Here is a 25,691-nt window from a genome sequence, read left to right as displayed (position 1 = left end):
CCCCGCAGACACACATTTTACGACGCACACGGACACTTGCATAAGTCAGTCGGTTCATTCTGCCCACAGATAAAATGCAAAAGAGCACAAAAGGTATGAAAATGTAAGAAAACTCATAAAGAAAACTTTATATATAGTATTTATAAAAAAGAGGAATAATACTTTGTTTCTCCGGGAGGTTAAAGGGTTGGCGGGCGCCCCTAGCTGCTGTCGCTGCCCACGGCGCTGCTGCCGCCGTCGCTGCTGGTGCTCGCCGTGTCCGGCCGCTCGCGCTTGTGGATGAGCTCGTGTGCTTTGAGGTGGCCCGACTGGCTGAAAGTCTTGGCGCACTGGGGGCAGGCGTACGGCCGCTCGCCCGTGTGGATCTGCTGGTGCGCCTTCAGGTGGCCGAGGCGGCCGAAGCTCTTGCCGCACTGCGTGCAGCCGAACGGCCGCTCGCCCGTGTGGATCTTCTCGTGGGTTTTTAGGACGCCCGAGTTGCTGAAAGTCTTACCGCACTGCGAGCAGGTGAAGGGCTTCTCGCCGGTGTGGATCTGGACGTGGTTGCGGTAGCTGGTCTCCTTGGTGAAGCTCTTGCCGCAGTGCTGGCAGCAGTATGGCCGCTCGCCCGTGTGGCTCAGCTGGTGCGCCTTCAGCTCCTTGGATTGGCCGAAGCTCTTCCCGCAGGTGGCGCAGATGAAGGGGCGCTCGCCGGTGTGCAGCCGCTGGTGCGAGCGCAGGTCGTCCGCCTTGGTGAAGCCTTTGGGGCAGTGGGCGCACACGTAGGGCTTCTGGCCCGTGTGGATCAGCTGGTGGCGCTTGAGGTTCCCGGCCTGGCCGAAGCTCTTGCCGCACTGCGAGCAGGTGTAGGGCCGCTCGCCGGTGTGGATGCGCTGGTGCGTTTTCAGGTTCCCCAGCGTGCTGAAGTTCTTTCCACACTGCGTGCAGGAGAACGGCTTCTCCCCCTGCATGTTGCGAGGCTTTCTCACCGTCGGGTTCTGACTTTTGGTCGTGACGATGAGACCGCCGCCGCCCGCCTGCCCCGCCGCCGTCGCCTCCGCCTTGCCCTCCTCGGCAGACTGCAGCTCGTACAGCGCCGCCCCCCCAAACTCAGGGTCCCCTTTGCCCATGCCGTCCATCAGCAGGGCGTCGGGCCGCAGCTTGTTGAGCTCGGTGCGGAGCTCCGCCATGTGGATGGACTCCAGGCCGTTGTGCTGCAGGTGGGCAGACATGGCGTTGGAGTCGGCGTACTCAGACTTGAGCGAGCTCAGCCCAGTGGTGTAGTAACACTGCAGGTCCACGTGGTGGTCCGACTTGATGTACTCCAAGGTGTCCGTGACCTGCAACGAGAAAACAGGACGCTGCAATGAGTCGGACCGGAGGTCCTTCTGATCTGAGCTCCAACGACAGACTGCTTAATGTCAAAGGTACAGACCCGAGCCTGAACTGAGGGGGAACTGAGCGGGAAACTGAGCGCGAAACTGAGCCTGAACTGAGCGGGAAACTGAGCCTGGACTGAGCGGGAAACTGAGCCTGAACTGAGCGGGAAACTGAGCGCGAAACTGAGCCTGAACTGAGCGGGAAACTGAGCGGGAAACTGAGCGGGAAACTGAGCCTGAACTGAGCGGGAAACTGAGCCTGAACTGAGCGGGAACTGAGCCTGAACTGAGCGGGAAACTGAGCGGGAAACTGAGCCTGAATTGAGCGGGAAACTGAGCGGGGAACTGAGCGGGAAACTGAGCGGGGAACTGAGCGGGAAACTGAGCCTGAACTGAGCCTGAACTGAGGGTGAAACTGAGCCTGAACTGAGGGGGAAACTGAGCGGGAAACTGAGCCTGAACTGAGCGGGAAAATGAGCCTGGACTGAGCGGGAAACTGAGCCTGGACTGAGCGGGAAACTGAGCCTGAACTGAGCGCGAAACTGAGCGGGAAACTGAGCCTGAACTGAGCGGGAAACTGAGCCTGAACTGAGCGGGAAACTGAGCCTGAACTGAGCGGGAAACTGAGCGGGAAACTGAGCCTGGACTGAGGGGGAACTGAGCCTGAAATGAGCGGGAAACTGAGCCTGAACTGAGCGGGAAACTGAGCGCGAAACTGAGCCTGAACTGAGCGGGAAACTGAGCGGGAAACTGAGCCTGAACTGAGCGGGAAACTGAGCGCGAAACTGAGCCTGAACTGAGCGGGAAACTGAGCCTGGACTGAGCGGGAAACTGAGCCTGAACTGAGCGGGAAACTGAGCGCGAAACTGAGCCTGAACTGAGCGGGAAACTGAGCGGGAAACTGAGCCTGAACTGAGCGGGAAACTGAGCGGGAAACTGAGCGGGAAACTGAGCCTGAATTGAGCGGGAAACTGAGCGGGAAACTGAGCCTGAACTGAGCGGGAAACTGAGCGGGAAACTGAGCCTGAATTGAGCGGGAAACTGAGCGGGGAACTGAGCGGGAAACTGAGCGGGGAACTGAGCGGGAAACTGAGCCTGAACTGAGCCTGAACTGAGGGTGAAACTGAGCCTGAACTGAGGGTGAAACTGAGCCTGAACTGAGGGGGAAACTGAGCCTGAACTGAGGGGGAAACTGAGCGGGAAACTGAGCCTGAACTGAGCGGGAAAATGAGCCTGGACTGAGCGGGAAACTGAGCCTGGACTGAGCGCGAAACTGAGCCTGAACTGAGCGCGAAACTGAGCCTGAACTGAGCGGGAAACTGAGCCTGAACTGAGCGGGAAACTGAGCCTGAACTGAGCGGGAAACTGAGCGGGAAACTGAGCCTGGACTGAGCGGGAACTGAGCCTGAACTGGGCGGGAAACTGAGCGGGAAACTGAGCCTGAATTGAGCGCGAAACTGAGCCTGGACTGAGCGGGAAACTGAGCCTGGACTGAGCGGGAAACTGAGCCTGTACTGAGCGGGAAACTGAGCCTGTACTGAGCGAGAAACTGAGCCTGAACTGAGGGTGAAACTGAGCCTGAACTGAGGGTGAAACTGAGCCTGAACTGAGGGAGAAACTGAGCGGGAAACTGAGCCTGAACTGAGCGGGAAAATGAGCCTGGACTGAGCGGGAAACTGAGCCTGGACTGAGCGGGAAACTGAGCCTGGACTGAGCGGGAAACTGAGCCTGGACTTAGCGCGAAACTGAGCCTGGACTGAGCGCGAAACTGAGCCTGAACTGAGCGCGAAACTGAGCGGGAAACTGAGCCTGAACTGAGCGGGAAACTGAACCTGAACTGAGCGGGAAACTGAGCCTGAACTGAGCGGGAAACTGAGCCTGAACTGAGCGGGAAACTGAACCTGAACTGAGCGGGAAACTGAGCCTGAACTGAGCGGGAAACTGAGCGGGAAACTGAGCCTGAATTGAGCGGGAAACTGAGCCTGGACTGAGCGGGAAACTGAGCCTGGACTGAGCGGGAAACTGAGCCTGAACTGAGCGGGAAACTGAGCGGGAAACTGAGCCTGGACTGAGCGAGAAACTGAGCCTGAACTGAGGGTGAAACTGAGCCTGAACTGAGGGGGAAACTGAGCGGGAAACTGAGCCTGAACTGAGCGGGAAACTGAGCGGGAAACTGAGCCTGAATTGAGCGGGAAACTGAGCGGGGAACTGAGCGGGAAACTGAGCCTGAACTGAGCCTGAACTGAGGGTGAAACTGAGCCTGAACTGAGGGTGAAACTGAGCCTGAACTGAGGGGGAAACTGAGCCTGAACTGAGGGGGAAACTGAGCGGGAAACTGAGCCTGAACTGAGCGGGAAAATTAGCCTGGACTGAGCGGGAAACTGAGCCTGGACTGAGCGCGAAACTGAGCCTGAACTGAGCGCGAAACTGAGCGGGAAACTGAGCCTGAACTGAGCGGGAAACTGAGCCTGAACTGAGCGGGAAACTGAGCCTGAACTGAGCGGGAAACTGAGCGGGAAACTGAGCCTGAATTGAGCGCGAAACTGAGCCTGGACTGAGCGGGAAACTGAGCCTGGACTGAGCGGGAAACTGAGCCTGTACTGAGCGGGAAACTGAGCCTGTACTGAGCGAGAAACTGAGCCTGAACTGAGGGTGAAACTGAGCCTGAACTGAGGGTGAAACTGAGCCTGAACTGAGGGAGAAACTGAGCGGGAAACTGAGCCTGAACTGAGCGGGAAAATGAGCCTGGACTGAGCGGGAAACTGAGCCTGGACTGAGCGGGAAACTGAGCCTGGACTTAGCGCGAAACTGAGCCTGGACTGAGCGCGAAACTGAGCCTGAACTGAGCGCGAAACTGAGCGGGAAACTGAGCCTGAACTGAGCGGGAAACTGAACCTGAACTGAGCGGGAAACTGAGCCTGAACTGAGCGGGAAACTGAGCCTGAACTGAGCGGGAAACTGAACCTGAACTGAGCGGGAAACTGAGCCTGAACTGAGCGGGAAACTGAGCGGGAAACTGAGCCTGAATTGAGCGCGAAACTGAGCCTGGACTGAGCGCGAAACTGAGCCTGGACTGAGCGCGAAACTGAGCCTGGACTGAGCGCGAAACTGAGCCTGGACTGAGCGGGAAACTGAGCCTGAACTGAGCGGGAAACTGAGCGGGAAACTGAGCCTGGACTGAGCGAGAAACTGAGCCTGAACTGAGGGTGAAACTGAGCCTGAACTGAGGGGGAAACTGAGCGGGAAACTGAGCCTGAACTGAGCGGGAAAATGTGCCTGGACTGAGCGCGAATCTGAGCCTGGACTGAGCGCGAAACTGAGCCTGGACTGAGCGCGAAACTGAGCCTGGACTGAGCGCGAAACTGAGCCTGGACTGAGCGCGAAACTGAGCCTGGACTGAGCGCGAAACTGAGCCTGGACTGAGCGCGAAACTGAGCCTGGACTAAGCGCGAAACTGAGCCTGGACTAAGCGCGAAACTGAGCCTGAACTGAGCGGGAAACTGAGCCTGGACTGAGCGCGAAACTGAGCCTGGACTGAGCGCGAAACTGAGCCTGAACTGAGGGTGAAACTGAGCCTGAACTGAGGGGGAAACTGAGCGGGAAACTGAGCCTGAACTGAGCGGGAAAATGAGCCTGGACTGAGCGCGAATCTGAGCCTGGACTGAGCGCGAAACTGAGCCTGAACTGATCGCGAAACTGAGCCTGGACTGAGCGCGAAACTGAGCCTGGACTGAGCGCGAAACTGAGCCTGGACTGAGCGCGAAACTGAGCCTGGACTAAGCGCGAAACTGAGCCTGAACTGAGCGGGAAACTGAGCCTGGACTGAGCGCGAAACTGAGCCTGGACTGAGCGCGAAACTGAGCCTGAACTGAGCGGGAAACTGAGCCTGAACTGAGGGGGAAACTGAGCCTGAACTGAGCGGGAAACTGAGCGGGAAACTGAACCTGAATTGAGCGGGAAACTGAACCTGAATTGAGCGGGAAACTGAACCTGAATTGAGCGGGAAACTGAGCCTAAACTGAGCGGGAAACTGAGCCTAAACTGAGCGGGAAACTGAGCGGGAAACTGAGCGGGAAACTGAACCTGAATTGAGCGGGAAACTGAACCTGAATTGAGCGGGAAACTGAACCTGAATTGAGGGGGAAACTGAGCCTGGACTGAGGGGGAAACTGAGCGGGAAACTGAGCCTGAACTGAGCGGGAAACTGAGCCTGGACTGAGCGCGAAACTGAGCCTGGACTGAGCGCGAAACTGAGCCTGAACTGAGCGGGAAACTGAGCCTGAACTGAGGGGGAACCGAGCCTGAACTGAGGGGGAAACTGAGCCTGAACTGAGCGGGAACTGAGCCTGAACTGAGCGGGAAACTGAGCGGGAAACTGAACCTGAATTGAGCGGGAAACTGAACCTGAATTGAGCGGGAAACTGAACCTGAATTGAGCGCGAAACTGAGCCTGGACTGAGCGGGAAACTGAGCCTGGACTGAGCGGGAAACTGAGCCTTAACTGAGGGGGAAACTGAGCCTGAACTGAGCGGGAACTGAGCCTGAATTGAGCGCGAAAATGAGCCTGGACTGAGCGGGAAAATGAGCCTGGACTGAGCGGGAAAATGAGCCTGGACTGAGCGGGAAACTGAGCCTGGACTGAGCGGGAAACTGAGCCTGGACTGAGCGGGAAACTGAGCCTGGACTGAGCGGGAAACTGAGCCTGAACTGAGCGGGAAACTGAGCCTGAACTGAGCGGGAAACTGAGCCTGAACTGAGCGGGAAACTGAGCCTGAACTGAGCGGGAAACTGAGCCTAAACTGAGCGGGAAACTGAGCCTGAACTGAGCGGGAAACTGAGCGGGAAACTGAGCCTAAACTGAGCGGAAAACTGAGCCTGAACTGAGCCTGAACTGAGCGGGAAACTGAGCCTGGACTAAGCGCGAAACTGAGCCTGGACTAAGCGCGAAACTGAGCCTGAACTGAGCGGGAAACTGAGCCTGGACTGAGCGCGAAACTGAGCCTGAACTGAGGGTGAAACTGAGCCTGAACTGAGGGGGAAACTGAGCGGGAAACTGAGCCTGAACTGATCGCGAAACTGAGCCTGGACTGAGCGCGAAACTGAGCCTGGACTGAGCCTGGACTAAGCGCGAAACTGAGCCTGAACTGAGCGGGAAACTGAGCCTGGACTGAGCGCGAAACTGAGCCTGGACTGAGCGCGAAACTGAGCCTGAACTGAGCGGGAAACTGAGCCTGAACTGAGGGGGAAACTGAGCCTGAACTGAGCGGGAAACTGAGCGGGAAACTGAACCTGAATTGAGCGGGAAACTGAACCTGAATTGAGCGGGAAACTGAACCTGAATTGAGCGGGAAACTGAGCCTAAACTGAGCGGGAAACTGAGCCTAAACTGAGCGGGAAACTGAGCGGGAAACTGAGCGGGAAACTGAACCTGAATTGAGCGGGAAACTGAACCTGAATTGAGCGGGAAACTGAACCTGAATTGAGGGGGAAACTGAGCCTGGACTGAGGGGGAAACTGAGCGGGAAACTGAGCCTGAACTGAGCGGGAAACTGAGCCTGGACTGAGCGCGAAACTGAGCCTGGACTGAGCGCGAAACTGAGCCTGAACTGAGCGGGAAACTGAGCCTGAACTGAGGGGGAACCGAGCCTGAACTGAGGGGGAAACTGAGCCTGAACTGAGCGGGAACTGAGCCTGAACTGAGCGGGAAACTGAGCGGGAAACTGAACCTGAATTGAGCGGGAAACTGAACCTGAATTGAGCGGGAAACTGAACCTGAATTGAGCGGGAAACTGAGCCTGGACTGAGCGGGAAACTGAGCCTGGACTGAGCGGGAAACTGAGCCTGAACTGAGCGGGAAACTGAGCCTTAACTGAGGGGGAAACTGAGCCTGAACTGAGCGGGAACTGAGCCTGAATTGAGCGCGAAAATGAGCCTGGACTGAGCGGGAAAATGAGCCTGGACTGAGCGGGAAAATGAGCCTGGACTGAGCGGGAAACTGAGCCTGGACTGAGCGGGAAACTGAGCCTGGACTGAGCGGGAAACTGAGCCTGGACTGAGCGGGAAACTGAGCCTGAACTGAGCGGGAAACTGAGCCTGAACTGAGCGGGAAACTGAGCCTGAACTGAGCGGGAAACTGAGCCTGAACTGAGCGGGAAACTGAGCCTAAACTGAGCGGGAAACTGAGCCTGAACTGAGCGGGAAACTGAGCGGGAAACTGAGCCTAAACTGAGCGGAAAACTGAGCCTGAACTGAGCCTGAACTGAGCGGGAAACTGAGCCTGGACTAAGCGCGAAACTGAGCCTGGACTAAGCGCGAAACTGAGCCTGAACTGAGCGGGAAACTGAGCCTGGACTGAGCGCGAAACTGAGCCTGGACTGAGCGCGAAACTGAGCCTGAACTGATCGCGAAACTGAGCCTGGACTGAGCGCGAAACTGAGCCTGGACTGAGCGCGAAACTGAGCCTGGACTGAGCGCGAAACTGAGCCTGGACTAAGCGCGAAACTGAGCCTGGACTAAGCGCGAAACTGAGCCTGGACTAAGCGCGAAACTGAGCCTGGACTGAGCGCGAAACTGAGCCTGGACTGAGCGCGAAACTGAGCCTGAACTGAGCGGGAAACTGAGCCTGAACTGAGGGGGAAACTGAGCCTGAACTGAGCGGGAAACTGAGCGGGAAACTGAACCTGAATTGAGCGGGAAACTGAACCTGAATTGAGCGGGAAACTGAACCTGAATTGAGCGGGAAACTGAGCCTAAACTGAGCGGGAAACTGAGCCTAAACTGAGCGGGAAACTGAGCGGGAAACTGAACCTGAATTGAGCGGGAAACTGAACCTGAATTGAGCGGGAAACTGAACCTGAATTGAGGGGGAAACTGAGCCTGGACTGAGGGGGAAACTGAGCGGGAAACTGAGCCTGAACTGAGCGGGAAACTGAGACTGGACTGAGCGCGAAACTGAGCCTGGACTGAGCGCGAAACTGAGCCTGAACTGAGCGGGAAACTGAGCCTGAACTGAGGGGGAACCGAGCCTGAACTGAGGGGGAAACTGAGCCTGAACTGAGCGGGAACTGAGCCTGAACTGAGCGGGAAACTGAGCGGGAAACTGAACCTGAATTGAGCGGGAAACTGAACCTGAATTGAGCGGGAAACTGAACCTGAATTGAGCGCGAAACTGAGCCTGGACTGAGCGGGAAACTGAGCCTGGACTGAGCGGGAAACTGAGCCTTAACTGAGGGGGAAACTGAGCCTGAACTGAGCGGGAACTGAGCCTGAATTGAGCGGGAAACTGAGCCTGAACTGAGCGCGAAAATGAGCCTGGACTGAGCGGGAAAATGAGCCTGGACTGAGCGGGAAACTGAGCCTGGACTGAGCGGGAAACTGAGCCTGAACTGAGCGGGAAACTGAGCCTGAACTGAGCGCGAAAATGAGCCTGGACTGAGCGGGAAAATGAGCCTGGACTGAGCGGGAAACTGAGCCTGGACTGAGCGGGAAACTGAGCCTGAACTGAGCGGGAAACTGAGCGGGAAACTGAGCCTAAACTGAGCGGAAAACTGAGCCTGAACTGAGCCTGAACTGAGCGGGAAACTGAGCCTAAACTGAGCGGGAAACTGAGCCTGAACTGAGCGGGAAACTGAGCGGGAAACTGAGCCTAAACTGAGCGGAAAACTGAGCGGAAAACTGAGCGGGAAACGTAGGGGGAACTCCAACATGACGGCGGATTAACAGCAGAGATAACCATCTTAGACCTGTTAACTAACGCTGAGTCAGAGACCCCACAGGTGGCCCCCAGGGGCCACGATGACACAAAGTGATGCGAATAGCTACTAAAAGGAACTGAAACAGCCATAATCTGAAATAAATAAATGAGTTTATACGATGATATATGCAACTAAAATTTAACTTTTAAAAATATTAATGCAAAAATAATTATATAGAATTTAATTCCAGTAATTTCAGCTTGTTTCAGTGTTTTTACTTTAAATTTTATTCATATTTAATCTATAAATAATCGATATTTTACTAAATTAAATAAATAAACTGCGGCAGCGCTCCACAGCTACATGTTCCTGCGTCACATGATCCGACGGCGGCCATAACTTGTGGTTCTGTTACCTGGGAGATGTAGTCGAACACGGAGCTGGGCTCGTAGTGCGACTTGTAGTCCAGCTCGCCGACGTCGCTGTGGTGGAACGGGCCCAGGTGGTGGTTGCCGTGGTGACCGTGATGCTCGGACTTGATGTAGTCGAGGCCGCTGATCTCCATCTTGATCTGCTCGTGGCCCAGCTCGGCGGTGGACAGCGGCTGGATCTCGGACAGGTCCACGGTCCGGATCGGCTCCAGGTCCCCGTCCTCCGGCTCGCTCTTCACGCACGGCAGCATCACCAGCGGCTCGGCGATCTCCGCCGCCAGCGAGCTGAGCGTGGGCGTGGGGCAGTCCGAGGAGAGGAGGGCCAGGGTGGGCGCCGGGACCGAGCCGGCGGGCGCCGGGCCGCAGTCCTGCAGCGACGGGTCCAGAGGCGGGGGAGGGGAGCCGCACTCGGGTGGCAGGCCGAGGCTCAGGCACTCCGCCTCCAAGTCTGTCATGGTGAGGGGCGGAGCTAATCCTCCTCGCCACGCTCCGTTTCTACACCTGAAGTTTAGGTTACAACCTCCCTCCTCTCCTCCTCCTCCCCCTCTTCCTCCTCCTCCTCCACTCCTTCCTCAGCCCCTCCCCCTGCGGCTCAGAGGGCGGTTCCTGACAGGAGCGGCGGGGCGTCCCCGAGAGCCGCCGCCGGGAGTCCAACGGCGCCGAGGAGGATCAGCAGCCACACCTGACTGGGACCAGCCTGCACACAACGGGAGAGTCACATGACCACCAGCTGACCACAAAACAGGAGTCACATGACCACCAGCTGACCACACAACAGGAGTCACATGACCACCAGCTGACCACACAACAGGAGTCACATGACCACCATCTGACCACGTTCAGACGGGCGTCAGAGAGAGGCGGAGAGACGACTCCACCTGCCTGTGCTCAGGGCCTGTATACGAGGGGTCCTCCACCTGCCTGTATACGAGGGGCCCTACACCTGCCTGTATTCGGGGGGCCCTCCACCTGCCTGTATACGAGGGGCCCTCCACCTGCCTGTATTCGGGGGGCCCTCCACCTTTCTGTGTATATGAGGGGCCTGTATACGAGGGGCCCTCCACCTGCCTGTATTCGGGGGGCCCTCCACCTGCCTGTATTCGGGGGGCCCTCCACCTTTCTGTGTATATGAGGGGCCTGTATACGAGGGGCCCTCCACCTGCCTGTATACGAGGGGCCCTCCACCTGCCTGTATACGAGGGGCCCTACACCTGCCTGTATTCGGGGGGCCCTCCACCTTTCTGTGTATATGAGGGGCCTGTATACGAGGGGCCCTACACCTGCCTGTATACGAGGGGCCCTCCACCTTTCTGTGTATATGAGGGGCCTGTATACGAGGGGCCCTCCACCTGCCTGTATATGAGGGGCCCTCCACCTGCCTGTATATGAGGGGCCCTCCACCTGCCTGTATATGAGGGGCCCTCCACCTGCCTGTATACGAGGGGCCCTCCACCTTTCTGTGTATATGAGGGGCCTGTATACGAGGGGCCCTCCACCTGCCTGTATATGAGGGGCCCTCCACCTGCCTGTATATGAGGGGCCCTCCACCTGCCTGTATACGAGGGGCCCTCCACCTTTCTGTGTATATGAGGGGCCTGTATACGAGGGGCCCTCCACCTGCCTGTATATGAGGGGCCCTCCACCTGCCTGTATATGAGGGGCCCTCCACCTGCCTGTATACGAGGGGCCCTCCACCTGCCTGTATACGAGGGGCCCTCCACCTGCCTGTATACGAGGGGCCCTCCACCTGCCTGTATACGAGGGGCCCTCCACCTTTCTGTGTATACGAGGGGCCCTCCACCTGCCTGTATACGAGGGGCCCTCCACCTTTCTGTGTATATGAGGGGCCTGTATACGAGGGGCCCTCCACCTGCCTGTATACGAGGGGCCCTCCACCTGCCTGTATACGAGGAGCCCTCCACCTTTCTGTGTATATGAGGGGCCTGTATACAAGGGGCCCTCCACCTGCCTGTATACGAGGGGCCCTCCACCTGCCTGTATACGAGGGGCCCTCCACCTGCCTGTATACGAGGGGCCCTCCACCTGCCTGTATACGAGGGGCCCTCCACCTTTCTGTGTATATGAGGGGCCTGTATACGAGGGGGCCTCCACCTGCCTGTATACGAGGGGCCCTACACCTGCCTGTATTCGGGGGGCCCTCCACCTTTCTGTGTATATGAGGGGCCCTCCACCTGCCTGTATATAAGGGGCCCTCCACCTTTCTGTGTATACGAGGGGCCTGTATATGAGGGGCCCTCCACCTGCCTGTATATGAGGGGCCCTCCACCTGCCTGTATACGAGGGGCCTGTATATGAGGGGCCCTCCACCTGCCTGTATAAGAGGGGCCTGTATATGAGGGGCCCTCCACCTGCCTGTATATGAGGGGCCCTCCACCTGCCTGTATACGAGGGGCTTGTATATGAGGGGCCCTCCACCTGTCTGTATATGAGGGGCCCTCCACCTGCCTGTATATAAGGGGCCCTCCACCTGCCTGTATATGAGGGGCCCTCCACCTGCCTGTATATGAGGGGCCCTCCACCTGTCTGTATATGAGGGGCCCTCCACCTTTCTGTGTATACGAGGGGCCTGTATATGAGGGGCCCTCCACCTGCCTGTATAAGACGGGCCTGTATATGAGGGGCCCTCCACCTGCCTGTATAAGAGGGGCCTGTATATGAGGGGCCCTCCACCTGCCTGTATAAGAGGGGCCTGTATATGAGGGGCCCTCCACCTGCCTGTATATGAGGGGCCCTCCACCTGCCTGTATATGAGGGGCCTGTATATGAGGGGCCCTCCACCTGCCTGTATATGAGGGGCCCTCCACCTGCCTGTATACGAGGGGCCTGTATACGAGGGGCCCTCCACCTGCCTGTATATGAGGGGCCCTCCACCTGCCTGTATACGAGGGGCCTGTATATGAGGGGCCCTCCACCTGCCTGTATACGAGGGGCTTGTATATGAGGGGCCCTCCACCTGCCTGTATATGAGGGGCCCTCCACCTGCCTGTATAAGAGGGGCCCTCCACCTGCCTGTATATGAGGGGCCCTCCACCTGCCTGTATACGAGGGGCCTGTATATGAGGGGCCCTCCACCTGCCTGTATACGAGGGGCTTGTATATGAGGGGCCCTCCACCTGCCTGTATATGAGGGGCCCTCCACCTGCCTGTATATGAGGGGCCCTCCACCTGCCTGTATAAGAGGGGCCCTCCACCTGCCTGTATATGAGGGGCCCTCCACCTGCCTGTATACGAGGGGCCTGTATATGAGGGGCCCTCCACCTGCCTGTATACGAGGGGCTTGTATATGAGGGGCCCTCCACCTGCCTGCATATGAGGGGCCCTCCACCTGCCTGTATATGAGGGGCCCCCCACCTGCCTGTAAATGAGGGGCCCTCCACCTTTCGGTTTCTCCACCTGCCTGTTTTGGTGTTTCTGTTCACTGTCATCACTAAACAAACCAAGCTGGCAACTGCAGCTGTGCGCGTGCAGGAGGCCTGCACTCACGCACACTCTTTTAGAAAAGTTTGCAGCTGAAGCGCACGCGCTTGCAGTGTGATAAAAGGCGGCGGACTTCAAACACAGCGGTGAGTTCACGCGGCGGCTGGTTGCTACCTGTCCCCCTGTTACCTGAAGTCTCCCCGCAGCCTCCGGCACCAAGCAGCGCTGATTTCTGTGTGTCTGACGGCCACAGCTCGTGCTCCGCTGCCAGCGCACTACTTTCAGCTGTCGGGGAGAAAAGTGCTGCTCGCGGAGGAGGAAGACGCTCTCCGCGCAGCTTCCCTGCCGTACAAAGACGGGGCAAACTGCCATGTCTAGCTAGCTAGCTAGCAGCTAGCCAGTGGCCATCTTGTTTATCAGAAGCGTCTGCAGCCGCTAAGCTAACTAGCGGTGCTAGCTGGCGTTAGCAGGGGGAGAAAGTGAGAGTGAGGCGGGGGAGGGAGGCAGCGGCGGGGGAGGGGGGCAGCCTCCTCCGCGGCCCCGGACTCTTTCTGTTTTTAACACGCCGACTGCGCGCAGCGGGGAGCGGCTGACACCTCCACACAAAAGAGCACAACTGCGGCGGAGAGTGAACCCGGCGCGGCGGCCGACGGCAGCTCTCTCGGTCATTCCGTGTCCGGCAGCCCGTTAAAACGAGCGAAACGGAGCGCAGCGCCGCGGAGGGGAACCGCATGCAGAAAGCCCGAGCAGGCGGCTGGTAGCGGCGGGGGGTTACCTGAGGGTGGTCCGGCTCATGTTCGGCTGGTTGTCCGCTTCGGTTCGGCTCGGCTCCGCTGCCCGTCACTTGTAGCTAACTCCGCCGGACCCGCCACGTCCACCTCGGCAGAACACCCGCCGCCTCTCCTCCTCTCCTCCCCTCTATCACTGACTAATTCCGCTCCCTCCCTCCTTCTTACCTTCCTTTCCTCCGTCCTTCCTCTCGCTTCTTTCCCTTCCTTCCCTCCCTGCTCGCTCGTGCACACACATACCCAGGTACCCGCCTGAACGGGTAACTATGACAACGGTAGTAGTAGGTGGGCACAGCTGTCCGTGCACGCGCTGAGCGGATACGCGCAAGCCACACTGTTACAGAACCAGCACCGTCGTCATCTCGCGCTCACCTTCTGATCTCGCCGCTTTTATTCTTTGGCCCCCACGTGCCAGTTTACTAATATGAATTACTGAATGAATGAGGAGTGCCACGCGCCCCGCTGAGCGGGGCCAACGCGGGCAAGAGGCAATTAAGTGACGTCAGCACGTTGAGAGCAAAGAGTCACCAAGTAAACACTTAGGAAACGGAGTTAAAAGACTTAAATGAGGATGATGAGGAATGATGAAATACGTTAAAGTGACAAATCTAAGATTAATATTTGTAAGAAGAACCAAATATGTCTTTGTTGGTGAAAAAAATTACAGATTTGAATTAACAAAAATGTCAAGATGCATTAACTAAATTTTTTTAAAATAATTTTCTTGTTTTCTGAAAACATAGAACAAGTATATAAAATATATAAAATTTCACACACACAAAATTAATAATTCTGCAGCTTTCTGAAGCTCTTTCACAGTTTTTCTTTGGACATTTTCTGCTTTTTCCCTCATCTTCAGTCCTTGTTCTTCAGCATTTTCAGAGTTTTTTCTTTGTTCAGCCACTTAACTCTGAGCTATGAACCCTTCAGGCAGAAAAAAGGCTCCTAACTCAAGGGATGAACCAGTGTTGTGTCGACACAGAACAGACAACTTAGCAAAGAAGTCATTTTAAACTGGATCTTTAGGCACTTTGTCACAAAGACACATCATTTGTTCCCATTTCTTTAGCTGCATCTATGAGAAACAGCAAAGAAAACACAGTTTGACAGACAGAAAATAGGATTTCTGCAGCAACAAGGTGATTCCCAAAGAGCTATTAGCTGAAAACTTGGCATATCTCAGCATGGTGTGCAGTGTGTCCTTAAAACATTTGAGGAAACTGGACAAGTGGAGGACAAAAGAAGAAGTGTCAGGCCTAAAAAACTATCTCCAGCAGATGAACAGGATCTGAAAGTGATGTCCTTAAGAAAGAGGAACAAATCCAGCTGTGACCTGACAGGACCTGAGAGATGCATCTGGACCTTCAGCTGATCCATCTACTGTTGGCCCAAGCCTCATCAGAAATGGGCTCCATGGAAGGGTGGCTGTCAAGAAGCCGTTCTTAAGGAAGGGAAACAGGGAGAAAAGGCTGAGCTGTGCCAAATGACACAAGAAGTGGACTGAAAATCAGTGGCAACAGGTCTTATGGAGGGATGAATCCTCCCCAGAGCCCGGACCTCAACATTATTGAAGCAGTGTGGGATCATCTGACAGAGAACGGAACAAAAGGCAGCCGACAAAAGGGAGGCGACCAGGAGGCATCGGAACCAGATTCCTCAAGTGTTCTGCTCAGCGGTCGCCCTGTTTCACAGTTATTATTGTCACACAACGTTTAATCTGATGGAGGAAACCATGAGGAGCAAAATCTGAGAAAAAGAGGTAAAATGTCTGTAAACTTTGGGAGCGTTTCAAAGAAAAGAGGAAATACTGAACACTGTGTCCATTGTAAAAGCCAGTTAGCTTAGCACGATAGCACAGCATCTCAGGAGAAAGCAGCCGGTTCACATCGAGTCCACTGAGCGGAACATTTAACGTTAGCAAGTCGCTGAACCCTGCACACGCACAGCCACGCACATGGATTTGTGTCCAAGAAGCCACAAAGACGCCAGAAACAACCAACAAGCCTTAAGGCCAAATGTTGTGGTGCAGGGTTGGAAACCGAAGCTCTGAAGTGTTGGAATCTCAGCCTCGGGACCCTCAAGGGTAGTTTCAGACACAAGTTTAATCACTTCAAAACAACTAGAACCACATAAATGTTCTTTAATTTAGATAAGGATCAGAAACATGTTCAGATTCCCTGCTGTTGACAACCGAGGAGAAAACCATTTCCAACTTGTTCAGGAGACACGTTCAGCTGTGGGAAACCAGAATTTTAAATGTTAAATGCTGCAACTGCAAAGATTCGATTGAACAAAGAGAAAAAAGGCACAAAGCTGGTCAGACCTCATTGTGTCGTGAACATTTATTTGAATTTTTACACTAAAAGTACCCAGTCTCATTGACTAAAACAGATAATAAAAAATTTAAAAAACAAAATAAAACACCCTCACTGTGGTCTTCATCGTCACTTCCTCGCAGCAGACAGTTAAAAGACATTCAGACAGTTCAGCTGTGATCAATACGGGCAACGAAGCAAAGCCGCCAGGCGCCACGTTGGCTAAAACTGACATTGGTCACGTTGAGTTTTCACATTGGCTGAGTCGCGCTCCGTCTGTTGACTGAAGGATTAACCGTCCCGACTCTTCATCGCTTTGAGCTGCGATCTAACAAAGGAAACGTTTTGATTTGGACTCATCAGAGTGTTGAATTACAGAAAAGGGCACATTTTATAAAAGTATTGCATCAAATCCAAACCAAGACCGAGATGAACTTTCTTTGTCAAACGCAGCTCATCAACATTAAACAGGATGTAGAAACAGATAAAATATGAAACAACAACAAAAGCCTCCATATTAGTCATGTTCGTCATTACAAACACAGTCTGCTTTAAAGAAAACCATTAAAACACACAAAAAAACATCCCTTGCAACCCTGCATTCCCACATATGCATCAAACATTGTGAAGACCTAAAATCGTTCCCTGAGGAACCCCTGCGTGACATCCACAGGGTCTCCTTCAGGAACCGGTCCAGATTCGAGGTCCGTCTGGGCTCTAAGTGCTGAATCCTTGTACTTTACGGCGCTGCTGTCTTTTTAACCAGCAGTTTTAACAGTAACATCGTCTTCTCTTCAAAAGGACTTCAGAAAACCGCCAACAAATGAAATGAACCGACGGGAAATTACACGAGCTCTGTGATATGTACACGCAAGCGGCGTCTGACTGCGTCTCAGTGCCACCCATGATGCGATGTAACAGCTGGACCTGCTGCGAAACGACAGAAATGCATCTGGTGGAAATTATTTCACGTAACAGAAATTTTAATGGCAAAAATAATGCGAAAAAAAAAAGAATATTTTATGTACACGATCCCGTTCTCACAGTATCAAAGAGAAGATCTTCTCTGGTAATAAATCCACAATGAAAGCAGAAGCACAACAAAATGCTGATTTTATGTTTTTAAGACAAAACAAGTCTTTAAATGGGGTCGATTCCTCAGAATCAGGTCTTTTACACAACTGTGAGATTCGTAAACCTGCAGTTCAGATCTTTTCCGTCCTTCTGACAGTAAGATTCACTGTTAACACTGTTCAAGCATGTCTTCAGTAACGTCTGACTTAACTTCCCCAAAGACTATGTACTGACACCTAAACCTGGCCAAGAGATGATGACTCCTTAACATGCCCGGGACGTTTTAGTCACTAAACATAACCAAAAAAGTCTCAAATGTAACAACAACTTATGGTAAGTTATGTAACTAAGAAGTTATGCTTCTAAAATGTAGCTAAGAAGGGAGACTTCCTAAACCTACTCAATAAGTTATGGTGACTAAACCTTAAAAGTAAGTTACTAAACATAACTAAGAAGTTATGGATCCTAAACCTAGCCAAGAAGTTAAAAACCTAACGCAGGACTTCAACTTCCCCAAAGACTATGTACTGACACCTAAACCTGGCCAAGAGATTATGACTCCTTAACATGCCCGGGACGTTTTAGTCCCTAAACATAACCAAAAAAGTCTCAAATGTAACTACAACTTATGGTAAGTTATGTAACTAAGAAGTTATGCTTCTAAAATGTAGCTAAGAAGGGAGACTTCCTAAACCTACTCAATAAGTTATGGTGACTAAACCTTAAAAGTAATAGTTACTAAACATAACTAAGAAGTTATGGATCCTAAACCTAGCCAAGAAGTTAAAAACCTAACGCAGGACTTCAACTTCCCCAAAGACTATGTACTGACACCTAAACCTGGCCAAGAGATTATGACTTCTTAACATGCCCGGGACGTTTTAGTCCCTAAACATAACCAAAAAAGTCTCAAATGTAACTACAAGTTATGGTAAGTTATGTAAGTAAGAAGTTATGCTTCTAAAATGTAGCTAAGAAGGGAGACTTCCTAAACCTACTCAATAAGTTATGGTGACTAAATCTTAAAAGTAATAGTTACTAAACATAACTAAGAAGTTATGGATCCTAAACCTAGCCAAGAGATTATGGCTCCTTAACATGCCCGGGACGTTTTAGTCACTAAAAATAACCAAAAAAGTCTCAAATGTAACTACAAGTTATGGTTAGAAGTTACGGTTACTCAACCTAACTAATAAGTTATGCTTCTAAAATGTAGCTAAGAAGGTAGACTTCCTAAACCTACTCAATAAGTTATGGTGACTAAACCTTAAAATAGTTACTAAACATAACTAAGAAGTTATGGATCCTAAACCTAGCCAAGAGATTATGGCTCCTTAACATGCCCGGGACGTTTTAGTCACTAAACATAACCAAAAAAGTCTCAAATGTAACTACAAGTTATGGTTATAAGTTACGGTTACTCAACCTAACTAATAAGTTATGCTTCTAAAATGTAGCTAAGAAGGTAGACTTCCTAAACCTACTCAATAAGTTATGGTGACTAAACCTTAGTTTTAAAAGTAATAGTTACTAAACATAACTAAGAAGTTATGGATCCTAAACCTAGCCGAGAAGTTAAAAACCTAACGCAGAGTTAGATGCAATTAAATCTGAAAGTAACTGGAACAAAATCAAGAAAGCAACAGAACTGTCTCAAACATCCCAAAATGTAAATGGCTAAAAAAGACTAAATCTGTCCAGTTTTATTTGTTGGTCTCTTAAAACAGGTCCAACTCCCCTCCTTTGTTGTGCATAAAATGCAGCAGTAAACCCAAACTGTGGGAAAAACAACCAAAAAAATGAATACTGTGGTTATCTGGATGCTGTGAGGAGCTTAAACCAGATGATCCAGACCGGTTAGGTTAGGGTTAGGAGCCTGACCAGCTGGTTATTTATCTGTAAAAGAACTGAACTGCAGGTTTTATTATGGGTATATTTCACAGATCTCTTCCCCTTGTTTTTCCTTCATTACTCCAAATTTGATCAAAAACAAACTGATCTTGTTTGAGATAAAAAGCTTCGGTTTAGAACCACGAATCATAAGATTGTTAAATTCTATGTTGTCCTCATAATTATGGGATGTTGTAACGATGAATTCTAAAGGTTATGACAAAAAGCAGAAGGTCCATGATCCACATCGAGGTTATTTACAACCAACAGAACCTTACATGATGAGGTTTATTCAACACATTTAGTTTTACAGGTTTGATCAGCTTAGAAAAAGCTGATAATTTCGTGTTAGAATCTACAATCTGGAGACATTTTGAATACAAATACAGGATGAAGTTTCCCTTTTATGAGCTCCTTCTAGTCATCCGATTTCTTTTCCAACAGTTTCTGATTCTTTGGAGGTAAATTTCCCTTCACATATAAATTCATTTTTGAAAATAAAAACAAGCTCTGATGATCACAGACGATTCGTTACTTGGTCTCAGGATCATTTACTCGGATGATCTGATCGAGTTCGTTTCCACACGGATACATTTATCTCTCTTTTTGGTTTGTAAACAAGACAGAAGGAGCCGTGATTGGATTAAACAGGTCACATGACGCAGCTGCTGTCAGGAGAAAGGCTCACGAACACATCTGTGACACACCTGGCTGCTGCAGGTGAGATCTGAATCCACGGCTGTCCCGTAAAAACCACGTGACTGAGTGTCTGCGCCTTAGCTTCATCTTTTATTCTTTCATGATTTATGATGTTGAAACATTTCCACAAACTTTTTATTTAAATGTTTAAAGTTAGTTTATTTTATTGCTGCTGTTTTCCCTGTAAATAAAAAAAATATCGACTTAAAATCACTTCATATATTGTGATTTTTTAAGATAATCTCGATCCAGACGATGAAAAATAAATCTAACCGATGAATAATCAAAGCACGTTAAAAATCTATTTTTAAATAGATTTTAACACAATTTCATCATTTTTGTTTTTACTTGATTTAATTATTTTTTGACGTACTTTGTAAAAAAATTTAATTTATAGTTTTTTATCTTTCAAAACAAGGAAAAAGCTCTAAATCTAAGAAAAAGAAACATGAGAGAAATAAAATTTAAGCTTCTTTACATAAGATTTTACCTGGTTCAATTTTAAAGGTTTTTTTTTTTAACTTTTTGCTGATCTTTTACCCATAAAAGGAAAGAGAATCTGGACTTTTATATCTTCACAATAATTCATTAACTTTTTAAAATGTTCTTTCAATAAATCTTTGTCCTTAACTTCTTCGATATATTGGCGTAAATGGGCTTCCGTACATTCCCGTTAAAAGAGACGTGAAGTTTCCCCGAGTCATAAAACACACTTCTGCCAATTTCTGTTTAAAAATGTCTTTAAAAAAATGAAATAATAAAATCCATATGTATTAAACCTCATTTTAAATCATTAAACCTGAGTTTTAAAGTCTTGTGGTTTTTACCCGACAGCTTCGGGGCTCCGTTTCAGAAATATTGAGACAACAAACATACGAAACAAACAGAATAAACTAATTTTCGTAGTCACTGTACATCTGAGGTATATCGGTCTGTGTGGACACAGAAACACTTGAAAAATGAGGTATGTGAACACAGGTGGAGTGAAAGTGCAACGAATTGGATAAAAACGAAGATGTTCGGCGTCGGTTCCACGAATGTTCGAGAAGCAACGATCAGAAGATTCTTTTCCCGCCTCTTCTGAAGGTTTTCTGCATCAACGAATCAAACTGGCCGCAGAATCTGGCCTTATTGTTATCGAGCGTTTCAGTTCGAACGAGTGAAAGCTGGATCAGAAAAAGACGATGGAAACCGTAGAAGTTCGTGTTGAAGCTTCGCAGAAATAAACGTAAAAAAGAGAGAATGACGAGTTTCTGTCGCTCTTCAGACGCTACGAAGCAGGAATGATTTAAACTTCCAACATAGAGTCTGAAGGTTTTTTCTTACACTTAACTCCATGAAAGCAAAGTTCGGACAATTTGTTCCTTGGCAAATTTTGAGGATAGCAGCGTAATGTTCGAAGGTTTAAGGGAGATTTAAAACACAAAATAAGAATTTAAGTGAAATTATGGGACATGAACTCATTCAAAATTACTTTTTTTTAAATTTCACGGTGAACTTTTGTAATTTTCATTTATAAATCATATTTTTTTTTACATTACATTTATTTTGTAGGATCTAGGGGCTTCCATACAACAACAAGCCACAGCAGGACATCAGATTAATCAATATTGAACATTTTATATAAAAATATGCAAATTAGGGAGAGACTTCACATTCATGCACTGGAAAATGTTTTAATTTTACTTTTAAAACATTTAAGAAAAAGTCTTAAATGTTCATTTTTCTCTACTTTTGTGTTAAATATTTTTGTAAATTAATTAATTAAATTATTAGTAAAAATTAAGATTCGTGAATTAATCAGACTACATCATTTCTGCATATTTAACCATAAAGTTTAAAAACTTTATTTTTCCACATTTACATTATTTATTTATTCATTAATTTATATTTATTTATTCTGTGAACGCGGTCAGATTTTTTCGGGGCCAAAAACATTCAAATTAACACGATATCCACCAAAGGTTTGATATATTGTGTTAATTTGATTTTTTATTTACTTATCTATTTTTTATAACATTAATCTTTGATTATTTTGTCCTTTAAAAAAAAGATACATATATATATATATATATATATAAAACCCTGACTCATACCCCATCTGTAGCTAACATCAAATCACATTATCGTCACAATACTTTCTGATAACTCTGGGATATCACGACACCATTTTATTTAAGAAGCTCTGACAAATTACTTATATTCTGGAAGATTTACAGTTTTGTTCCTTCTTATCCAGCATTTAACTTAATTTATAGAACAATTAATTCCTGCAGATGTTATTTTTCGCTGTGGCTGTTCTATACGAGAAAAGAGAATATTTACGAATATTTACGAATACTTTTTATTGAAGATTTGAATTGAAGATTAAATATTTCATATTTCCATAGATTACTAATTTATATCCAAAGCGATCGACGGATGAACACATCAGGAAAAAGATGGCGATTAAAATATTCGCCATTTAACGGAAAATAAAACGGAGATCAAGCCAATGGATTTGAGCAATATGGAATTACAAGAGTGCAAAAAGGAAAAATAATCTGTAAAAGAATCAGAAAATAAATGCTACATGGATAGCACATGTATAGCTCTCCCGAGTTTGGGAATCGAAACCAACCTTTGGAGCTACAGCCGAGGAAATGCACGCAGAAATAAAATTATAAATTAATGGATTAAAGATATATAACGACAAATGACAAAAACAGCTCACATTTGTTCATTTCTGTCTACGTTCATGATTTAAGTTTTCATTATCCATCATTTCTTGTATAAAAAACTGATCAAGTTGTTGTTTAAATGCCAGTTGTTCTTTTCTTAAGCTTTTCCCACTTTGTTTTTTGTCTTTACTGTTAAGTTTTTGCTTAAATCAGTTTTGAGTAAAACTGAAAAAAAATTTTTTAAGAATTGTTTTACGAAGAAATAAGTTAATCTAAATAAGTTCATTTACAGCTCACTTCTCACCTCAAATGGGTGAAGAAACTGTTCGGAAATAAAGCAATGAGAGAAATATGTAGATATAAATCTATGAAGAAAAAATAAGTAACTTAAAATAAATCAGTTAAAAAGGGTCAAATTTACAAAAACTCATTTACTTTAAAAACAACGTCATTTTTTCAGGGTCATTTGTCTTTATATTTCCGTATTTCCATTCTAATTCTTTCAGATTTTCTTCTGTCACTAATTTAAAGCAAAATTTGCTTTTTAAAAACCTTAAATTTGCCGACGAAAAGAAACCGACTTTATGAACGTTTGATGTTTCGATTATTTAACTTGGAATTTTACGAAGTTTTTGTTCAACTTAAGAATTAAACTGGGCACATTCGAGATAAAATCAGATTAAATTCAACTTCGCTGCTGTTTGTTATTTCTTGTTTTTGATGATTCAGACAAATTCTGTAATTCAGGTCAAATATTTGATTTTATCTACTGCGTTGGATTAATTAATTAATAACCTGATAAAACCTTTTCCATCTGAGAGCTGAAAATATTTATAAATATTGTGCTTTGTTGAATCATTTTTATCTGTGCAGGTATGGAAGCCCCATTCTGCCAAGAAAGGTAAAAGCAAAAGTCACAATTGTGATATAATGAAAATAATTTGAACAGAGAAATAAAAATTGAAAATAAAATGGCTGTTTTAAAATTAGACGTCTATTCTTTCCATATTCTGGTGCGTGGCAGATGTTTTCAAATCTTTTTTTTTCTTCTTTTTTTGGGGCAAAAATGAGCTTCCATACAGGAAAATGTTTAAAACTAGATGGTTGTGTTTGTTTTTCAGAGGTACATGCGTGTAAACATGAGGTTTCTGAGCTGAAATGGCATGGAGGGATGGAGGCCGCAGGAGTAAACCGAAACAAAAGAAGAAGAAGAGTTTAAAGGAATTAAAAAAACACCGAGATTCACATTCAAACCTAAACAGCTGTTCATCCTCCTCCGTTTCCTGTGCTGATCAGTAACAAAAAGATCCGTAGAAATCATCCAAAAAAGTCAAATGTAACCACAAAAATGCACTTGACGATAATCCAGAACAGTAACAAAAGAATAGAAAAAGTTGATTTGAACAAACACAATAAAAGGAGCACTTTAAAAACCTCCGTGTGGCCGTCCACGCGGTGAAGAAACGGCGCCCAGAGAGTCCGACTGTCATGGCGACGAGCTTATTGCAAAAGGAGGCGCCTGCAGTCTGCGGCGCTCGTTTCCCGTCCAACTGGAGGACTATTTTACAGGAGAAGAGGAGGATGTGTGCGTTTTTATTCCCTTCGACGCCTCTTCACCGGCTGGTCCTTTCACAGAAATATCAAACACGATAAACGGTAACAAAACAAAAGTTTCCAGTTCGTCAGACGTTAAAATTCGCTTTTCGCTGTTCTTTGATCGTAAAAAGGATCCCGAGTCCTAAACCAAAGGACAGGTCAATTCGTGGTGGGTTATTCAGCGTGTTCACGGACACTTCCCCTCGAGTTCATCCGCCACGGAATCGTTTTCAATGTGTAAAAGTAACTAAAGTTTCTAGAATGTTAAAATTAAGAAAATTTCGTAAATAAAGAAAAAAAGTTGCGCCTCGAACTTTTTGTCTGATCTGATTTGATGCTCTTAAATGCAACTGAGAGCCGCTGCAGCCTGAAATCTTCGGATTCTTCTTCGGATTCTTCTTCGGATTCTTCTTCGGACTCTTCTTCGGATTCTTCTTCGGATTCTTCCGACCAAATAATCGTAAATCGGCTTTGAGCTGAAACTTTGCTGTTTTCACGAAGATGTTTCCAGAGCTCCAAACTCAGCGGTTTCCCAGAACAAACCAGAAGTGATCGATGGATTGCTTGATCAATATCTCCTCGGAGCCGATCCTCGGGTCAGGACCGGGGACTCGGCCGATTCCCTTTTCAGTTGAACTTAAACCCACTTTAAAACCTGAAAACCGGTTTATTCTACGAAACAGGAAGTAACCGCTGAGGACTTCCTGTAAACCAAACTTTGGCCGAAGGTTTCGAGTCCATTTTGAATGTCAAAGTTCTGATGTGAGCAGAACCAGAACCAGAACACGGGATGGTCCTTCCTTTGCATAAATTCATACTTCCTGTTGTCTCTGTGAGGGAAACTCTTCTGATTCCTCCCCGGACGATCAGGACCGGTTCTCCGGGTGCTGGGTCCGGATGTGGCTGTGGAGGCGGGTGGACGAGGAGAACCTCTTGCCGCATTCTGAGCAGCGGAGCGGCGAGGCGTTGGCGGTGGGCGGAGACACGGGCGAAGACGTGTCGGTGGCGGCGTCTCCGGTGGCGTGAGTCTGGCGATGAGCCTTCAGGAGGGACATCCGACTGAACCTCCGACCGCACTCCTCACACTCCGACCAAACCCGCCGCCGCTTCTTCTGCGAGAAACCGGCACCGAAAGAAAGAAAATAACATTAAAAACTGTTTCATCAAAAGCACCGGAAGGTCTAAAATCAGACGTTCCGTCACTTCTTTACTCAACAAACATCAGACCTTCCAAACAAAGCTGTAATGGAGCCAATTTAGGGCCAAAAAAAAGGACAAATATGACTTCAAACAGCTGATTCTAACCCTGATCTGGTCCTAAAGCAGCCTCCAGGACAGTCTGAGCAGCAAAGATGTTCAGAGGAGCTCCAGTTTGTGTTTAAAACAACGTTCCTCAGAGAAAGACTGGAAGGGATCTGCATATTTCTGCCTCTACAGAGCAGAATATCATTAAAGCATTCAGGGAACCTGGAGGAGTTTCAGTGTAAAGGACGAGGGAGCAAGCCTAAGCTGGACCCCGTGACCTCTGACCCCTCAGACGCTGCATCAAGAACCGTCATTCATCAGCAGCTGATAGAAGCACATGGACAAGGGATTACTGTGGAAACCTTTGTCCAGCACCACAATACAGAGTTCCATTCACAAGCTTTACTGTGCAGAAAAGAAGCCTGATGTTAACCTCGTCCACTTCTCTGGGCTCGGAGGCGTCTGGGATGGACCGTCACACGGTGGAAACGTGTGCTGTGGTC

General features: G+C 48.9%; 2 protein-coding genes across 2 annotated transcripts in view; both read right to left on the bottom strand.

The window, feature by feature from the left end:
• On the bottom strand, positions 1-13,951 carry LOC140272695 (uncharacterized). Its single transcript, XM_072368099.1, has 3 exons — positions 13,697-13,951; positions 9,468-10,180; positions 1-1,319 (listed from the first exon to the last, which is right to left on the bottom strand). Exons 2-3 carry the CDS (start codon positions 9,936-9,938, stop codon positions 201-203), a joined length of 1,590 nt encoding a protein of 529 aa, XP_072224200.1. The 5' UTR covers positions 9,939-10,180; positions 13,697-13,951; the 3' UTR covers positions 1-200.
• Positions 13,952-16,040: 2,089 nt separating this feature from the next.
• Positions 16,041-25,691, bottom strand: part of LOC140273400 (uncharacterized) — a 28,469-nt gene continuing 18,818 nt past the window's right edge. The window contains exon 5 of the mRNA XM_072368945.1: positions 16,041-25,055. Coding sequence (XP_072225046.1) covers positions 24,810-25,055 — 246 coding nt within the window. The 3' untranslated portion in view covers positions 16,041-24,809. The remainder of the gene's footprint in view (positions 25,056-25,691) is intronic.

Source organism: Leuresthes tenuis, unplaced genomic scaffold (genome assembly GCF_036924035.1).
Source record: "Leuresthes tenuis unplaced genomic scaffold, fLeuTen1.0.hap1 SCAF_17, whole genome shotgun sequence".
Taxonomy (NCBI): domain Eukaryota; kingdom Metazoa; phylum Chordata; class Actinopteri; order Atheriniformes; family Atherinopsidae; genus Leuresthes; species Leuresthes tenuis.
The sequence above is the reverse complement of the archived record's forward strand: the minus strand, read 5'-3'. Positions and strand labels throughout refer to the sequence as shown.